Below are 13,415 nucleotides of genomic sequence, written 5' to 3'. Positions count from 1 at the left end.
AAACAGAAATAAAAAACAAAACTCTGTGCGAGAAGCAAAGAACATCAACTAAGTAAGACAAAAAATTACAACAACTTCCAATTTCTGAATTAAGCTAACTCAGTTGAGTAGCTCTTACATGAACAACTTTGATACCTCGTCGTTCGTATGTATAACTGATATAAACACCACCTTTGCTGTCACTGATGATAGAGGGATAACTGAATTCACTCTCTCCGTCGTTTACGATTCCCTAAATTCTCAAATCAGGATTTGAATCAAATGCATGGATGCAGCCAATACATACAGTGTCAAGTGCCACAATTTCTGAGAAACCGGCGGGTGGTGGTTTTGCTTCCAGTGTTAAGACGGTTCTCCATGTTTTTCCCTCGTCTGATGAACTTGAAATCACCAAAGGTGTCCGGGGGCCCTTTTCAATCCCAATAGCTATTAGCATAAGGCAACTTAAGCTCGGGGTATAAACCCACCCATCTCTGTTGGACTGGATTGTGCACAACTAGCCAAATCCCATTTTCTTGGCGCAAAGCATCCAACCCACTATTGTTATTAAACAGTGAGGTTAGATACATCTTTCCCCAATTCTTTCCATTGTCTTCCGAGTCAGATCTTGCGACATAGCCAGCAGAGCTTCTCGATAACATTGTTAGCTTCCCAGGCGCAGAGTTAATTAAACTTGGTTGAATCGCGCCCTCGCCAGGCCAGGTAGCTCTATCAATTTGCGCGAATGCGGATCTAGTCCACGTTTTGCCCTGGTCATGAGAGCTATCCGTAAAGCAGTTCCAGTTGCCATCTGGGGTTTCCAGTGATGCTGGTGCAATTATCGTCCCATCTGACAGGACAACCGGCTTATTTTTCACAGGGCCTCGACCACCTTTGAAAATTAGAAATTGTAGATGGGGATTGGGGAGAGAATGCTACTCACCACGGTCACCAGAGACGAGTTCGCGCGGCTCGCTCCAAGTGTTTCCATTGTCGTTTGACTCGATGATTTTTGTGTACTAGGATGAGATTGGAGAGCTAACTTTATAAAACAAAAGAATTCCCCCAGAGCTTGGGTCTTTCAAAAACACCGGATTCCAATGCGCGATTCCCTCCTCAGATGCCACTGGATATGACTTTGTCCAGGCAGCATCGGGAATTGAAAGGTCAAGTCTGGATATCCATATTCTGGTGTCCGAATGCCCCTCCTTCGTACCACCAAACCAGGCACAAAGCAGACTCTGTTCTGTAAGAACGAGTGTGCTCGCGTGGACCTCAGGTTGGCGAGAGTCTGAGAAAACTGAGAATGACATGAGGCTTTGGAAGGGGTTTTTTTTTTCGTTAAGGCCAGATTGCTTGTTAAGCCGCATATGTCAGAAATAAGAGATAATGCTACTGGTAAAGTAGTTTTCCAAATCACTTATACTTCCACACTCTTGCGACTTGATTGTCAGAAACAAATTCCGAAAGTGGCGAGTCCTAATTGGATACCATCACCGACATCGGCTTTTCAGATCACTTACCAAAATAGAGTCTGTAACTTACATTACCACGGTGCTCCAAGGGGGGGTGGTTAGCGTCTATCGGGGTATATCAAGTCGGAAGAGAGTGGATTTCATTCCCTGTCAAGGCTACCCCGAACACTGGATCACTGGATCCGAGAACTCCAAAGCTTGCCGACCTGCCGACGAAACCCCCTGCGGCGAGCAAGGCCTCTCAGACGAGCGACTACGTCGAAGCGATGCCAAAACCCGACCGGTTAAAATGCGGGGCGCAAAAGGAATATGAAATCCACTGCGATGTACACCGGGATGAGTATGGCTTAACTGTGGGGGCTTTAGCGATGTAAGGCAATCGAATAGATGAGCTGCTTGGAGCCGACGCCGCCCATCTGAACCCAAAGTATCGGAGTTGCTCCGATCGCTTCGCTTCTTTTCCCCGCACCAAGATTCCTCATCACGCTGCATTGAGGGATAGCGATCGCTTCGCTATCGATGAGTTGATTTCTGTCCCTACCTCTGCCTGCCGAACGTCGCAAGCCTCATGGCTACCCAAATAGGAGCCGACTTTGGAAGCGATGCCTTGACAAATGGTTCACCAGCAAGCCGATTAGATCAAAGAGTCCATAACTCAACCACCTACGGTGATCCGAATGTGATCTCATCCCCAGCTGGACAATACGCCATAATGGCCACTAGCCCAAAGTCACGTCTGAAGTCCACTAGAAGTTCGAGAAGATCTCGCCGAGGCTGCTATACTTGTCGGAAGAGGTTAGTTGTGTCGCGTTCCCTTTTCAAAGCCTCGATTTTCTTTTTCAAACATCCTACTACCTAGTGTTGTATTGCTAACTTCCTCTAAAGGAAAGTTAAATGCAACGAAGAGCATCCAATATGTGGAAACTGCCATCGCTTACAGCTTGTGTGTACCTATGAATCTTCGGCCTCGCGCGATTCTTTCGCCAGGGTAGAAAAGCCTCGGCAGAAATCATCTCTCGCACGGCAACGAACTCAAACATCAACTATTGGAGTTTCAGCAGTACAAGACCAGAGCTTGCCCAACCAACGAAGTCATGCGGGCATTACAGGTCGCGTCCAAAACGTGAGCTTAGAGGCTGAACCTCTTCAAGATGACGATTCAACCGCGCCCAGGAGTATTGTGCCCAGTACAGATATCGAGGACCCAATCAGGGGTCAGCAACTGCAGCAAATTTTCCCAGACCCGGAAAATTGGGAATTGGAGCTTCTCGGTGAAGAGAGCCTGTGCACAAACCTTCCCAACCTCTCAAGCTTCTTTTCGGCTCAGCACTATCCTCCTTACGAACACGTGATGCCTTCCTACAATATTGCACAGCCGTTTTCAAGTTCTCTTCCCATGAATAATATACGATCCGATCCATCTTCAGCCACAAAAAATGACAACATGATCGCAGCTGCCCCTGTGTCATTCCGAAATTCTGATCAAACCCACTTCAGCCCGTTAGAAGAAGTCACCCTTCTCAGACACTTTGTCGACTTCGCGGTGCCACCCATTCTGATAGGGGTCGAACCGCGATGGCACAAGTCTCGGAATGCACTCCTCCGTCTCTCAAAATCCAACTTTGCTCTACGCCTCTCTATATGTGCCTTTTCCGCTTTGTCACTTGAAGAATCGTCTTCAAGACAGCCATCTCAAGCTACGCAATCATCTGATTACTATTCAGCTCTCGCAGTTAGCGAACTGGAGAAGTTATTCGATGGCCAATCTGGTGAAAATGCCGGTCCGAGCTCGTACGAGGTCATCTTGGGAAGTATATTCTTTCTGTCGTACGTTGGACTTATTGTATCCAAAGCACCTAAAAGCTCAGTGGACCTATTGGATCGAGCTCATACGCTGCTAAGCCAAAAGCCTCGCTTTGGCTCCACATTATACAACCAACTTCAAATCTGGCTGAAATTACTAGATGCCAAGGTTGTGAGTGCAGGCGGCAGTGGCTTTCATCTGTACACCAATCCAGATAATCTAGATCTAGAGATTATCCGGCAAAGCGACCCGTCAACTGGAGATGCAGAGCACGCCATCACGAATGCTAATTTACTGGAGACTGAAGATATTCTTTTCAACTCTCTCAACCAACAGGCATACAGCTTCTACCTCCAAGTACTCAACTTCTCTGGCCGAATCGCGCGCCTGGACAAATGGCATCGCTCTAGAGGATGCGTAGAAGATGAGCTCGAGGTAATGCTTGCTGCGGAAAAAGTAATTCGAGACCTGAATGCGCTCTGGACACGACGACCTGCAATCATTGATCTTGCAGATCAAGGAGAGCTCCAGCAATACATGGCACCTGGTCTTGCGACAAAAGTGCTTCATCATCTTCGTACATATACGGCCAATTTCCAGGCCTGCTTTATACATCTCCAGCGGGTCGCTTATGCACATCTCCAAGCAATCCCGCAAATCAGACCTGCAGTGGCGAGAATTGTGAGCTTGTCGCGGATGACTTTAGAGGAGGGGCAATCGCTGCCAGTCAGTATGTTGTGGCCGCTTATGATGGCTGCCTGTGAGGCCGAGCAAGAAGATACACAGCACTGGATCATCAAATGCATTGATGGTATGGAGACTAAGGTTGGAAATGCTACCAGGACGGCGAAATTAGTGAGGGCAATCGTCGAACGCCAAAAATGCGGACAGAGAGCAGACGCTAGGACAGTCATGCATGATACGTTTGAGGAAGTTTTTGCGATTATCTGATCAATGGAATGTAAGACCTCGGGAGGGACCAGGCCAACTAAGCCTTGAATTTTGGTAGTGAGAAGTCTAAAAAGAAAGTAAGTACAATAAAGAATGAGGAGATTGGGTCATGTATTCTCTGACCATATTCAAATCTGAGTTATTGCGCAAAATTTGGAAGAATTGTGCAAGGAAAAAGGGTTTGCGATGTTTCCCCCTCGATGAGTGACATGACTGGAGATCCAAAAATGATTTCATACAGCTTGTAGTGGCTCGGTTCATAACTTGTTGTGATTCAGAGTGTTGTGATATGAAGCTGGTGCGGATCAGGAACCAAGCCGCCCTCTGAATTTATCGCGAGGTATCTATATGAAGAAACAAGTTGATCACAACTTTGAACGTTGAACATAAATAATATGTCCAGGTAGATTTCTAGAGAGCGCAGAGAAAAAACTGGAACATATTGAATGTTGTGATACTATGCAATCATCGGTACCGTGCTCGCGGATTTGACTACAGCATGCGGCACCCTTGTTTCAAGCGCTCGAGGCGACCTGTACCCTTTTGCATTCCCCCGATGTAGCGGCGTCCACCATTCTACGTTCCTCTGACGTATGGGGATGGAGTCAAGGCTGCGTCTATAGGTAACACAACAAGAACTGAAGTCTGACAAGCCGATCAAGCAGAGTACAATCTTGCGATAACGGTCGTGCTACATTGTCTGACGCCTGGAGCTATCTTCAAACTACATTCTTAGCTACAAGCGCAACCTGACATTCTGGTGTAGTAACTTGATTCTCAACTTCGCCAACCCACCGACGTCTCGAAGGACGGCTTCGCCTAAACCAGCGGTACCGCAACAGGAGCGCCACCCTGCTCGGCTGAACGATATCCCGCCTCAACGACAGACAATGCGCGCAGCGCCCCCTCCAGACCGACAAGCGGCGGCCGGCCTGCGCGGCAACGCGCGAGCGCGTCGCGGAAAAGGACGGGATAGAACTGATCGGTGTTGTACTCGACAGTCGTGTGCCGCAGCGCGCCGTCGGCGGACTTTACAACGATCTGGTCAGCAAATCCCTGGAGGTGTGCAGCGTCGTGAGAGACCGAAAAGCCGAACTCGCGCTGATCATCGGGCGTGCCGGGGTACAGGTATCCCGTATGGACATGGGCAATCTGGCCAGACGCCATGGTTACTGTAAACATGGCCAATTCGTCGATGTCAATGTCTTTGCGGAATGTCCTCGTTTGCGCCGTGACCGAGACGATTCGACTTTCGGTCAGCGATTCCAGGAGATCGAAAAAGTGCACGCCGACGTTCAGGACGGATCCACCGCCAGCCGTGGCTTTGGCAAGCATCCACTTGCAGCCATTTGTTTCGTATCGAGTGGACGATCCGACAATGAAGCGAAACGACAGATGTCGGTAGCCAGCAGGCGACAGCGATCCACTCTGACTGAGCTCGCGCGCCAAGTCGCTCACGCGCAGGATGAACGGGACGGCGACAAAGAGGCCAGCCTTATCCGCTGCTTGACGCAACGTAGCAACCTCGGCTGTGTTCAGCCCACAGGGCTTCTCAATCAGGAAGGGCCGTCCTTTGTCGATGACCATTCGGGCGGTCGCCGCCATCTCGGAGTGCCGGCTGAAGATCATCGCGAAGTCAAAGTCGAGATCGAGCAATTCGTCGCGCGACAGCAGCGGGCAGTCGAGACGGCGAGCCATTTCGGGACCCACAAACCCCTCGCCATCGCAGATGCCAACGACTGTGATGCCAGGATCGGTCAAGACGGGAATGTAGAGCGGAAAATGCCAGTGGCCAACATCGAAAATGGCGATTCGCATCGTTCATGCAAGTATAGGTGATGGTCTGGTGTATAGCAAAGTCTAGGTATTCCATTCGACTAGATCAAGTCCGCGAGGAAAGGTGCTGTCGGACCGGTTAATACCGTGGGAAGCAACAAACCTTGGAAGCTATAGCTGTGGGGTAGACCGGGATCTCTCCGATATTCTCTTTATCTTATCTCGGCTCGGGCCGATAATGCGGGGCCGATAGTACGGGGCTGTCGGACTTTGATAATCTCATCCACCTGAACTTACTTGATACATATCTTGATCCCGAAGGGAATCAGTCATTCTACCATTTGTGAGAGAACTCCGAACAAGGCAATACACACTGTTAGATGGCTGTATGTCGAAGGGCAATGTGCATACAGTTCTGTTAGGTCTAGCCTTCCCGGGATGCGCGTAAACTTTGTGGCGTAGAAAGTGTTGCCCTTTAGGTGCTTAGCGCCGGGCTGAATAAATTCCTCCTCCTGTCGGTGGGTTAAGGGAAAGATGAATAAGGCAGAAAGACACCAGTCTACGGACTGCCAATCTCTACCCGATGCATGTAGGCAATCTGACCAACTTCTCTAATGGCCATATGAAGGTACGACATTACTGATACCAAACATACGTCCAATCCTCCATCTGAAGGCCATCGTTTTATCCAGCCGCCATCGGGCGTCCCCGGTCAATCGTGAGTCTCGCGTTATTCATGTAACTGCCCGACGCCAAAGCCAAAAGGAGACATTCCCTCGACAGAAAACACCGAAGACAAGCCAAATGACTCGAGATCGCCAGATGCGTTTCGAGATACGACTTGGTGAGGTGGTGATGAAGAAGAAGAAGAACACCTCTAAACATGAATCTGGGCGTTATTGTGATCTTTACGGCCAGAAGCACCACGACTTTGCGCTGATGTTATCTGAGCGGGCCGACAATCGGTCGGTCCGAATCGGAGCCGAAGACACCTTGGCAACTAGGCCCACCCCATCATAAATAACTATTTCCCCAACTTTGTGAACGGGTCTTCAGGCACTATCAATTCGAGCATCAATCAAGATGGGATTTGGTATAGTGGAAGACCGCCCAACACCTCGTCAGTCTTACCAATCTGCTTGAGAGATGTCGTATTAGTGCTGACTGTGTGGCGTGCAGCCGAGGTCTATAATTGGCGAATCTACACATTTGCAATCGTGGCATCGTTTGGAGCTCTCACATTTGTGGGTTCATGGCGATCTTTGTATCATGGGTTAACAAGCTAAGCTCTCGTCATCAGGGTTACGATGGCTCATTCTGGGGCACGACACTTGCCCGAGCCAGCTTCCAGGAGGTAAATCGACAGCATACAGGTGAATATCCTCTACCCTCCAGGCTGACACGCTTCAGCATTTCGGCTTCACGGACATGACCGCCTCTGCCAGGATATCTAACACGTCAAACCTTACCTCGGTCTACCTCGCTGCGGGTTTCTTTGGATCGCTCTTTGCCTGGCCGTCCAGCGAGACGCTTGGCCGGATCCGGGCAATGCAGGTCACCTGCACTGTCTTTTTGGTCGGTGCTATCCTTATGACAGCTACGACCTCGAGCTTGCCAATGATGTATGCGGGGCGAGTCTTGACTGGCTTTGGCGTGGGTGCCTTGACGGGTATTATCCCGTCCTACATTGCCGAGGTAGCTCCCACTGCCATCCGTGGGCAGTTAACTGGGTGAGTCATTGCTTCTTGCTACAAAGAGAGCCATGCGCTAACGATACAGGTATTTCGACGTATGTATACGTCTCTACTGTCAAGATGTGCTGTGCTTACCGCCCCCTTTATTCTACAGGTAGCGTACCAGGTCGGGTCAGTACACTTCACAGCTTGTAAAGGTGGTGACGCGCGGCTCACATTGCTTACAGATCTTTGGTCGGGTTCTGGATCAACTACGGGATCCAACAACACATGGGGGTCGACGCGGCGATCACATTCCGCATTCCCATGGCCATTCAGCTCATCCCGGGAGGTGCTTTGGCCTTGGGGACGCTTATCCTTCGAGAGTCGCCTACTTTGCTCTGGCGAAAGGGTAAAAGGGAACAAGCGATCAAGAACCTCTGCTATCTTCGCCAACTCCCTGCCGACCATCAATATATGCTGGAAGAAGTTGGCAGGATCGAGGCCAGGCTGGAGGAGGAAGAACGGCTATCTGGCGGCCGGACAGGGTGGGTGGCTCTACTGCGTGGTTCCACGGCCGAAATGAAGACTTCGAGTATGCGATACCGGCTGTACGTTCCCCGCTCAGAAAATATTTGGCGCGTGCTGACCACCGCTCAGCGCCATAATTGTTGGAATGTTTATGTTCCAGAACTGGTCCGGCTCCATCTGCATCAAGTGAGATATGCTCCCATGGTTGAGGAGTCCTGAGGACGTGTTGCTGATTTGCCAGCTACTATTCTCCGACCCTTTTTAAGTCGCTCCTCATCAGCGATGTGGCGCTATACACTGGCATCTATGGAGTCTGCCGGTCGGCCGCAGCTATTGTCTTTTATGCCCTTATCGTGAGTCGACCGGAACGCCAGTTTTGCCCCTTCCCGACCCGACTGACCCAACGCTCAGGTGGATCGCAGTGGACGTCGAATCCCCTGGCTGATCTCCGCCTCGGCATGCTCCCTGACACTCTTGTACATTGCAATCTTTACAACGGTGGCCGATACAACCTTAGGCACTCCTTCTGCCTCTGTCCACGGCGCCGGTCTTGGCGCAACCGCGATGGTGATGCTTTACGGAATCTGTATGTCCCCGCATCCTCCTCCCTGGTTTCCACCAGTTGCATTCAGCTGACAACGACATAGTCTGGAGTTTTGGAGGGAACGGTCTACCGTATGCCTGCCACCTTCTTGTTGTGGCGAAGCGATTAAGCTAACATCGATCAGATGGATCGTCGCCGCAGAGATCTTCCCAGCCCGACTCAGGCCCATCACCGGTGCCTTTGCCGCTTCTCTGCAGTGGCTCTTTAGTGTATGTCATCCCCCTTTCTTGCAACAGTACTTGTCTCGGGCTGACCATGCGTGATTAGTTCATCCTCACATTGGTCTTCCCGTACATGATCGACTCTGTCGTCGGCGCAAACGGAACATTCTTTTTCTTTTCAGTGCTCTGTTTCTTGACCGCGTAAGTTTTGGCTATTTCATCAAGAGTGGCTGCATCGGGGTGGGAGCTGACGTTGGTAAAAGCGTATTCACCTTCATTTGGGTTCCCGAGACCAAGGCAGTGCCCATCGAGAGTTGCAAGGCGTTGTTCTCTGGCAAGATGCGGCATGGGGCCTGGCGAGCCAAGAAGCTCTTTCCACCGAACGGTATTCCACCCGTTCCCGAGAATATCGCGGCGGGCGAAGCGGCATACATCAAGGCGCATCAACCATCGTCTCCGTCTCGCGACTTCATCAAGACCAAGAACGAGACGGACCACATCGAGTCTGTTTGAACAGCCTTGTCTACACCGACAATAAGACGAGGAACATGCTGGGTGTATTGAGGGAGAGAGCTGTGGTAATGATCAGTGGAGGAGGATCATTCGGCACGCGCGAGTCTAAGGTGTACGTTGAAAAAGGGTTGATACTGTACGGAGGCAAGGACTAGTGAATGCATCAAATCATCAACGCTCATCTGCTTCTGGCTACAGCAGCATTCCCTTCTCTCGTGTGATCCGTTTCCTCCTCTCATCCCACTCGTTTTAGTTAACCCTGTAACTAGCGGCGTTGAATACAAACGATATCCCGTAGTATATTCAGTGCTCTATCGTTTCCACAATTGACAATAAGACGACTGGAACCAATATGGTACATGGTACGATTATACGCCTTTCTCGAGCCTCCTTGCGTGGGCGACGATGACAATCATGTTGACTGACGTGACCGGTTGCGTTCCTTACTTTATTAGCCTGTATGAGGCTAGCGATAAGGGTATGATGATAGTTTCTAGACTCGTAGTTAAGCAAACAGAACGATTAAATATTTACTAGAAGCTAAATATAAGGGATGGGGGTTATGTACGGTACACAATAGGCAGTCAAGTAGCTCACTATGATCCCCCAAGTGCCTGTTCCTAATGAAAGGTTGGCACGTGGATACTCAGCTTTGTGTTCTTTAGCAAGGTTTACTTGCACGGGCGAGGCAGGCAGATACATACATACGAGAGATTCTAAACCCTCTTCCTTATCGAGAAGACATAAGGCCAGGGGAGAGGTTGTGTTCTAGCGGCTGGCCGCGGAATCGGCCCGATGCCGAATTTCGCCCACTACGAGTGGGGGAGGGGGCTTGAGTATTCTCGGACATCTCGAGTACGCCTCTTTTATAACGAACCATCATGTCGAGCAAGAGTGCAGGGAGATTATCGCCCTAGAACGACAGATAAAAAAGGAGGGTTTACATCGAAAGTGGCGATTCGCGTCGTTGATGTAAGTATAAGTGATAATTAAGTGTATAGCAAAGCCTAGGTATTCCATTCGACTAGATCAAGTCCGCGAGGAAAGGTGCTGTCGGACCGGTTGATACCGCGGGAAGCAATAACCTTAGAAGCTGCAGCTGAGGGGTAGACGGGATCTCTCCGATATTCTCCATTCCTTATCTCGGTATCGGGCCGATAGTGCGGGGCCGACAGTGCGGGGTTATAGGGCTTTGATAATCTCATCCACCTGAACTTGCTTGATATATATTTTGATCCTGAAGGGAATCAGTCATTCTGTCATTTGTAAAGAGCCCAACTCGACGGCTTGCTCACGCGTACGAATATATTAACGGCAGCCCTCTACGTCAACATGTCCACGAGTCGTGTTATCAATGTCGCTGTCATCGGTGCGGGGGAGATCGCAATGTGCACACATCTACCTACCCTCGGCTTCCTTTCGCACATGTACGAGGTCACGGCAATAGTGGATATTTCGAAGCAAGCCGTGAAGCACTGTGCACGAAAGTTCAACATTCCGCGCACCTTCACAGACGTGCCGGAAATGCTGGCGGCGTGCTCCGACGTGGATATGGTATTGATCTGTCATTCCGACGAGTTCCACAGCGTACACGCAGTACAATGTCTGAAAGCCGGCAAGCATGTCTTTATTGAAAAGCCAATGGCTCAGACCTTGCGAGAGGCGGACGATATCGAGGCCGCACGCCTCGCTTCCGGCAAGTTGGTCTTTGTCGGCTACATGAGACGATATGCCACCGCGTTCTTGAGGTTTAAGGAGACCGTGGGCAAACTGGATCCAACCCAGATCAACTATGTCCGGTTCCGCAACTTTACATCGAGGGTCAAGGACGGAATTATCTCACAGAGCGGCACCTACTCACAACGTTTCTCGGATATCCCTGAGGAGGCTTCGGCTAAGAGGCGTCAAGTCGCCACGAGCCAATTCGAGGAGTACACGGGCCTCGACTACAAATCGCCGGTCGCGCAGTACATTCGGGCTTGCAAGTTCCACATCTCCCCGCACGACCTAAGCCTCATGCGGGAGCTGTTTGGTCTTCCTCGCCATGTCATTGCAGCCGTGCCAAGTGCTCGAGGGAACTTTTTGTCCATTATGCTGCAGTACGACGGCTTTGTTCTTGCGTATGAGTCTGGCGAGGATGCGGTCTTGTCTGTGGACGCGACCGTCGAGGTCCTGGCTCAGTACCAGCGACTCAAGCTCGCCTTTGACTCGCCGTATATCAAAGGTTTGCCAATCACCATGACTACGCTCTCCAGGCATCCCAACGGGGACTTTACTGAAGAGACGATCCGGCCGACATACGAAGACTACTACACATTAATGTTCAAAGAGCTGCATCGCTGCCTGAGCGGCGACGCAGAAATCAAGACTACCGTGCTGGACTCTCGAGAGGAAATTGGCATGCTGAGCAACATTCTGAAAGTCTTAGCAGAAGGATTCGAAAAGAGCCAGTAGATTAGTAGGGACCGATAGAGCATACTGCCAAAAGTCGAACATATGTATATATAATAGTCATCGTTCCTGTTGCTGTTGCGGCGATCACATTAGGCCAGGCCGAGGATCATTTGATTGTGCGGCTATTCCCTTCACTCGTGATTCTCTCGCTCAGCTCATAGCCATGGTGAGCAAACGTGTCGACATTGTCTCCTAGGTCTGCTAGGCCGTAGTCGAGGCGCAGTAGGGTGGGAGTCTGGAAGGCTTACTATCCGGATCAGATTTGTACAAGTCAACGCCAAGGCAGCAGTTTGGAGAAGCGTCACCGGGCTCATTAACTTGGGACGAGGCCCGAGACAGGAATGGTAGGAGGAGGTTATATACCCGGGTCAACACCCGTTTTGGCACAGTAAAGATCGCTTGACCCGCGCTTGAGTCATGTACCGTATATATTATATAAAATCAAAGATTATACGTAAAATTCAGCGACTCTGGCAATCATAGTCCCGCGTCACTGCCACGTCCACAAGACCCAAACACTGTCCTCGTCATCTTCCTCCGTAGGCGTTAAGCAAGGGTACCTATGTATGCTAGTCAGCCAACAAACGTCCCCTCATACCAGCAGCTCGTCAGCGAAAGCCCCCAAGACACTCACGAAAACTCGGATCTCCCGTCGTTGACGATTCCCGTCTCCAAGCAGTGACAGCAAGGAACTAAGCAGTGCGACTATATGCCTCCTAAAGATGACCTTCATCGCCACACTGAAAGTCTATGGACTTTTCTTGCTCTTATCGGCGATTTCTAAATCCCGTCGCCAACAAAAGCATGTCCCTCAACAAACTTAAAAATAAGATCGCAATACATCCCGAACTAAGAGGAAGAGCGGCAAGGGATGTTAGGATCGTAGCAGGGGATCGGGCCTGGAAGGTCATAAACTGTTGTCCAATGGACTACCTGTTCACTGTCTCTATCTTTTCTGTGTGGTGTGCATCAAAGAAATCGTCCACAATGGCGAGTGCGCGATCTGCTATGAGAGCGGAGCGCTCGATAAGCTCTGTTTGATCCGGTGCGGACAAGCAATCCACCGGAAGTGTGCTATTCGTTTTGGGAGAGCTCGGAGGCGGGATGATGCTGATATGCGTTATATATCTTTGATAATTAAGTTGTGTCAATTTGCTAGCATTTGTATAACTTGCATATTTGTTGTTCGGGGCTATACACTTTCTCGGGCGCAGTACTTTTCCGCCAGAGCGCTAATTAGCACCCCATGGATGGTGGCTGTGATAGCAGTCAAGAGCGAACAAACAAAATCTGGGCGACTCCATAACCGCTACATACACACGAGGACACATGAGATTGATAGCCATAATCTGCCTTGTCCTACATGAGGCGCCAGCGTGATACGCCGCCCTTGTACACATTAATGAATCAATGATGGGACCCGTTCATCGGCTTCGAGATGCGTGGGGAGCTATTCGGATCTCCCTGAGCAGTAGCTAGTAACCTTGGATGCAG

At 50.2% G+C, this 13,415-nt stretch overlaps 6 protein-coding genes across 6 annotated transcripts; 4 read left to right on the top strand and 2 right to left on the bottom strand.

Annotated features, from left to right (window-relative positions):
- Window positions 1-94: 94 nt before the first annotated feature.
- On the bottom strand, window positions 95-1,292 carry N7516_010485 (sialidase family protein; the record flags this gene model as incomplete). The annotated part of the gene is made up of 5 exons (XM_057223203.1): window positions 95-232; window positions 287-409; window positions 468-871; window positions 923-998; window positions 1,023-1,292. The coding sequence occupies 5 exons, from the start codon at window positions 1,290-1,292 to the stop codon at window positions 95-97; spliced, it is 1,011 nt and encodes a 336-aa protein (XP_057070424.1).
- A 730-nt stretch (window positions 1,293-2,022) lies between these two features.
- N7516_010484 (Zn(II)2Cys6 transcription factor) lies at window positions 2,023-4,209 on the top strand (the record flags this gene model as incomplete). Its single annotated transcript, XM_057223202.1, has 2 exons — window positions 2,023-2,249; window positions 2,340-4,209. 2 exons carry the CDS (start codon window positions 2,023-2,025, stop codon window positions 4,207-4,209), a joined length of 2,097 nt encoding a protein of 698 aa, XP_057070423.1.
- An 819-nt stretch (window positions 4,210-5,028) lies between these two features.
- On the bottom strand, window positions 5,029-6,027 carry N7516_010483 (Gfo/Idh/MocA family protein; the record flags this gene model as incomplete). Its single annotated transcript, XM_057223201.1, has 1 exon — window positions 5,029-6,027. The coding sequence occupies one exon, from the start codon at window positions 6,025-6,027 to the stop codon at window positions 5,029-5,031; it is 999 nt and encodes a 332-aa protein (XP_057070422.1).
- Window positions 6,028-6,568: 541 nt separating this feature from the next.
- N7516_010482 (uncharacterized protein) lies at window positions 6,569-7,005 on the top strand (the record flags this gene model as incomplete). The annotated part of the gene is made up of 2 exons (XM_057223200.1): window positions 6,569-6,613; window positions 6,661-7,005. The coding sequence occupies 2 exons, from the start codon at window positions 6,569-6,571 to the stop codon at window positions 7,003-7,005; spliced, it is 390 nt and encodes a 129-aa protein (XP_057070421.1).
- A 63-nt stretch (window positions 7,006-7,068) lies between these two features.
- Window positions 7,069-9,467, top strand: N7516_010481 (sugar porter family MFS transporter; the record flags this gene model as incomplete). Its single annotated transcript, XM_057223199.1, has 14 exons — window positions 7,069-7,105; window positions 7,165-7,229; window positions 7,286-7,339; window positions 7,396-7,715; window positions 7,765-7,774; window positions 7,834-7,850; window positions 7,907-8,269; window positions 8,319-8,375; window positions 8,431-8,542; window positions 8,601-8,775; window positions 8,837-8,864; window positions 8,918-9,002; window positions 9,061-9,155; window positions 9,218-9,467. 14 exons carry the CDS (start codon window positions 7,069-7,071, stop codon window positions 9,465-9,467), a joined length of 1,668 nt encoding a protein of 555 aa, XP_057070420.1.
- A 1,332-nt stretch (window positions 9,468-10,799) lies between these two features.
- On the top strand, window positions 10,800-11,921 carry N7516_010480 (Gfo/Idh/MocA family protein; the record flags this gene model as incomplete). The annotated part of the gene is made up of 1 exon (XM_057223198.1): window positions 10,800-11,921. The coding sequence occupies one exon, from the start codon at window positions 10,800-10,802 to the stop codon at window positions 11,919-11,921; it is 1,122 nt and encodes a 373-aa protein (XP_057070419.1).
- Window positions 11,922-13,415: the final 1,494 nt, after the last annotated feature.

The sequence above is a fragment of the Penicillium verrucosum genome (genome assembly GCF_028828655.1).
Source record: "Penicillium verrucosum strain IBT 35672 chromosome Unknown utg000004l_segment0_segment0, whole genome shotgun sequence".
Taxonomy (NCBI): domain Eukaryota; kingdom Fungi; phylum Ascomycota; class Eurotiomycetes; order Eurotiales; family Aspergillaceae; genus Penicillium; species Penicillium verrucosum.
Note: the sequence above shows the minus strand (reverse complement) of the source record. Positions and strands in the feature narration are given on the sequence as shown.